The following is a 3559-nucleotide window of genomic DNA, read 5'->3' on the forward strand; positions in this document are numbered from 1 at the left end:
GGAGTTTGATTGACAGCAGCAGGTGATGACGTAGCAGCGTGTGGGCGTGGCCAGAAATAAGAGACAAACACGTGATGTTGATCCGCATGAACCAGCAGCTTCTGATGAGTGTAATACATTTGTATTTGATTTAAATCAGCATACATGTGCAGTACAGTAAATACATGTATACATACTCTACACTTTAAAGTGGGAATAGAAATGATGCAGGCTTCAGATTACCCATCATAAGAAAACAAATGACAAAAAGGTTTCCATCAAAACAAACATGTTTGATATACATTTCTCACAAATTCTGTGGTGAAATATATTTATGATTTGTTTATATAATATTTGCAATTCATGTTGGCAAAATGAGTGTATATTGTGTATACGTGTTTAGTATAACTCACACACACACACACACACACACTCTCACACAGACACACAAACACTCTCTCTCTCTCTCTCTCTCTCTCTCACACACACACACACAGACACACACACACACTCTCTCTCTCTCTCTCTCTCTCACACACACAGACACACTCTCTCTCTCTCTCTCTCTCTCTCTCTCTCTCTCACACACACAGACACACACACTCTCTCTCTCTCTCTCTCTCTCTCTCTCTCGCTCTCTCTCTCTCTCTCTCTCTCTCTCTCTCTCTCACAGACACACTCTCTCTCTCTCTCTCTCTCTCTCTCGCTCTCTCTCTCTCTCTCTCTCTCTCTCTCACAGACACACTCTCTCTCTCTCTCTCTCTCTCTCTCTCTCTCTCTCTCTCTCTCTCTCTCTCTCTCTCTCTGTCTCTCTCTCTCTCTCTCTCTCTGGTTGGTTGACTGGGTCCCATAGCAACACAACACAACATGGAGTTCCTGCACTGGAGTTGTCATGATGTGGCGCTCTGGATCGAGTCCATCGGATTCCCCCAGTATAAGGTCAACTATTTCAACATGTTATTATAAATATAGTGATTAGAGAAGGAGAAGTTATTTATAATGTCATTCACAGTGTGTTTAGTTGATGAACACACGATCTCCTCCTCTTTAAAGTTGATCTGTTTGTTGATATGATTAAGAGCATCAGAACGGGCGTGTCCTCATCATTACTCAGCTGTGCTGCGTTTGCATCATGTCAGCAGAGATACACTAGAAGAAGATTCACTGGCTCATCTTTAGATTTTAGAAAAAATAATCAGTATATAATAAGTGTATAGCTGAAGTATAGTGGAAAGCAGTGTTGTAATGTAAACGGAGTACAAATACTTCGTTACTGTACTTAAGTAGAAATTTCACGTATCTTTACTTCGCTATTTAAATTTATTTCAACTTTCACTCAACTTTCCACTACATTTTCTAGATAAAATGTATACTTTTACTCCGATATATTTCCACTAAGCATCTTCGTTACTAGTGACTACAAAATAAAATCAGAAGAAATGTGTGCGACTGCAATAAGGGAGGTTTGGCGAATCACTGCTCCTAGATTGCATTACGCACGCTCCGCACGGCGCGCGCTCTATTTCAGCGTAATGGTTGTTTGTTGCCATGCCAAAGGAGGAGGAAGCACAACTGAAACCGCCATGGAAGCACGAGCACCTACTGGAGGACCTCCCGTTATCGTAGACCACCACCCGTCAACTCTCACGCATTCACCCACCGTGAGACACACACAATTGACACTTTTCACACGCTCTCACGCCACGCATCCATTTTCTCACGCACAGAAAAATCGCGAAGCAAAGAGGACACGGAGACCGACAGACTAGACAGAGCAGTTAAAAATCTCAGCTCTCAGATTCTGTCAATTTTATTACGTAATTCAAACAATAAATACCGTTTTGGTGCTTGTAAATGTAACGTGACAGAGCCCTAGCGCACGTGAACCGATCATCTCTACTAGCTAGCTGCTAATAGTAAATAAACATGAATGAAAAGAAACAGTACAACTTACCGAAATGTATATTCATCATACATAATATCAATCAGTGTTTTTCAACCGTGGAAAGGGGTCAGTAAAACACCTGGAGAACAGTTAGCTATGTCACATAACATTTACCTCAGGAAAGCCATTTGATGACCATAATATAGGCTATAGAAGGTTAGTTGGTTAGAAAAAGAGCTATAGAGAGTATTTAGCTAAATATGTGTACTATTTTACATATTTATTATATTTTTACTTATATAATTAAATAAAGTTGTTATTATAAAAACGCATTAGGCCTATATTTAATTTGAATTATTTTTAACCTTAAATAATACTACCAGCTGAAAGGGCTCTCTGTATGTTTACAGCATTAGGTGAGATTTTTTTTCTTGAGAAAAATGAATGCCTATCTTGTGTTGTGATGCAAGATTATTTTTTTACATCCCAACAACCCCCCCATCCACCCCACAATAAAGCCACAATAAAGTTCACAATCAAGTTCTAACCGCTTGCTGTAAAAAAAAACTTTTACTTCAATTACTTAAGTACATTAAATATCAGAAAATTACTTTTGATACTTAAGTACAGTATATATCAGATACTTTAAGACTTTTACTTAAGTAATATTCTAAAAGGTAACTCACTTCTACCAAAGTCTTTTTCTAGTATGATACTTGTACTTTTACTCAAGTATTGCTTTCTAGTACTTTATACAACACTGGTGGAAAGACGTGTGCATGACATTGGACTGAGTAAGTGTGATGTGTCGGTCCCTCAGGCGTGTTTCACGGAGAACTTCATCACCGGCAGAAAGCTGATCCTCGTCTCCTGCACGAGCCTGCCCACACTGGGCATCAGCGACTTCCAGCACATGAAGGTACAGCAACACCATCATCACACGAGCTAAAACTATTATTGAGTTAAAGTCAGGATGTTTTCACATAGTCATACATAAATGTCACATTTTAATACTGGAAATATGTTCTGAGATTTAAACTGCATGATGCATAAAAAATAATTCATCAGTTTTAGGAAACACATAGCAACACCCTAGCAACCACCCAAAACATATTAGGAAAAGCAAAGCAACGCCCTAGCAACCCTCCAAAAACAGATTAGGAAACGCATAGCAACGCCCTAGCAACCGCCCATAACACATTAGGAAACACATAGAAATGCCCTAGCAACCAACCAGAACACATTAGGAAATGCGTAGCAATGCCCTAGCAACCACCCAGAACACATTAGGAAACGCATAGCAACGCCCTAGCAACCACCCAGAACACATTAAGAAATGCATAACAACGCCCTGGCAACCACCCAGAACATATTAGGAACAACACATTAGGAAATGCATAGCAATGCCCTAGCAACCACCCAGAACATATTAGGAAACACATAGCAACACCCTAGCAACCACCCAGAGCACATTAGGAAACACATAGCAACACCCTAGCAACCACCCAGAACACATTAGGAAACACCTAGCAACACCCTAGCAACCACCCAGAACTCCTGAAACTGCTCACTAGCATCATGGCGTTGAGTTGTGCACACACACACACACACACACACACACACACATAGACATCTGTGAGACAGACATCTGTGTGTGTGTGTGTGTGTGTGTGTGTGTGTGTGTGTGTGTGTGTC

At 40.4% G+C, this 3559-nt stretch overlaps 1 protein-coding gene across 1 annotated transcript in view; it reads left to right on the plus strand.

The window, feature by feature from the left end:
• Positions 1 to 650: 650 nt before the first annotated feature.
• LOC311068935 (sterile alpha motif domain-containing protein 15-like) overlaps positions 651 to 3559 on the plus strand; it is a 3281-nt gene continuing 372 nt past the window's right edge. Inside the window, exons 1-2 of the mRNA XM_084091791.1 lie at positions 651 to 918; positions 2685 to 2783. Coding sequence (XP_083947917.1) covers positions 847 to 918; positions 2685 to 2783 — 171 coding nt within the window. The 5' untranslated portion in view covers positions 651 to 846. The remainder of the gene's footprint in view (positions 919 to 2684; positions 2784 to 3559) is intronic.

Source organism: Abramis brama (assembly GCF_963993115.1).
Source record: "Abramis brama genome assembly, chromosome: 18".
Classification (NCBI taxonomy): Eukaryota; Metazoa; Chordata; class Actinopteri; order Cypriniformes; family Leuciscidae; genus Abramis; species Abramis brama.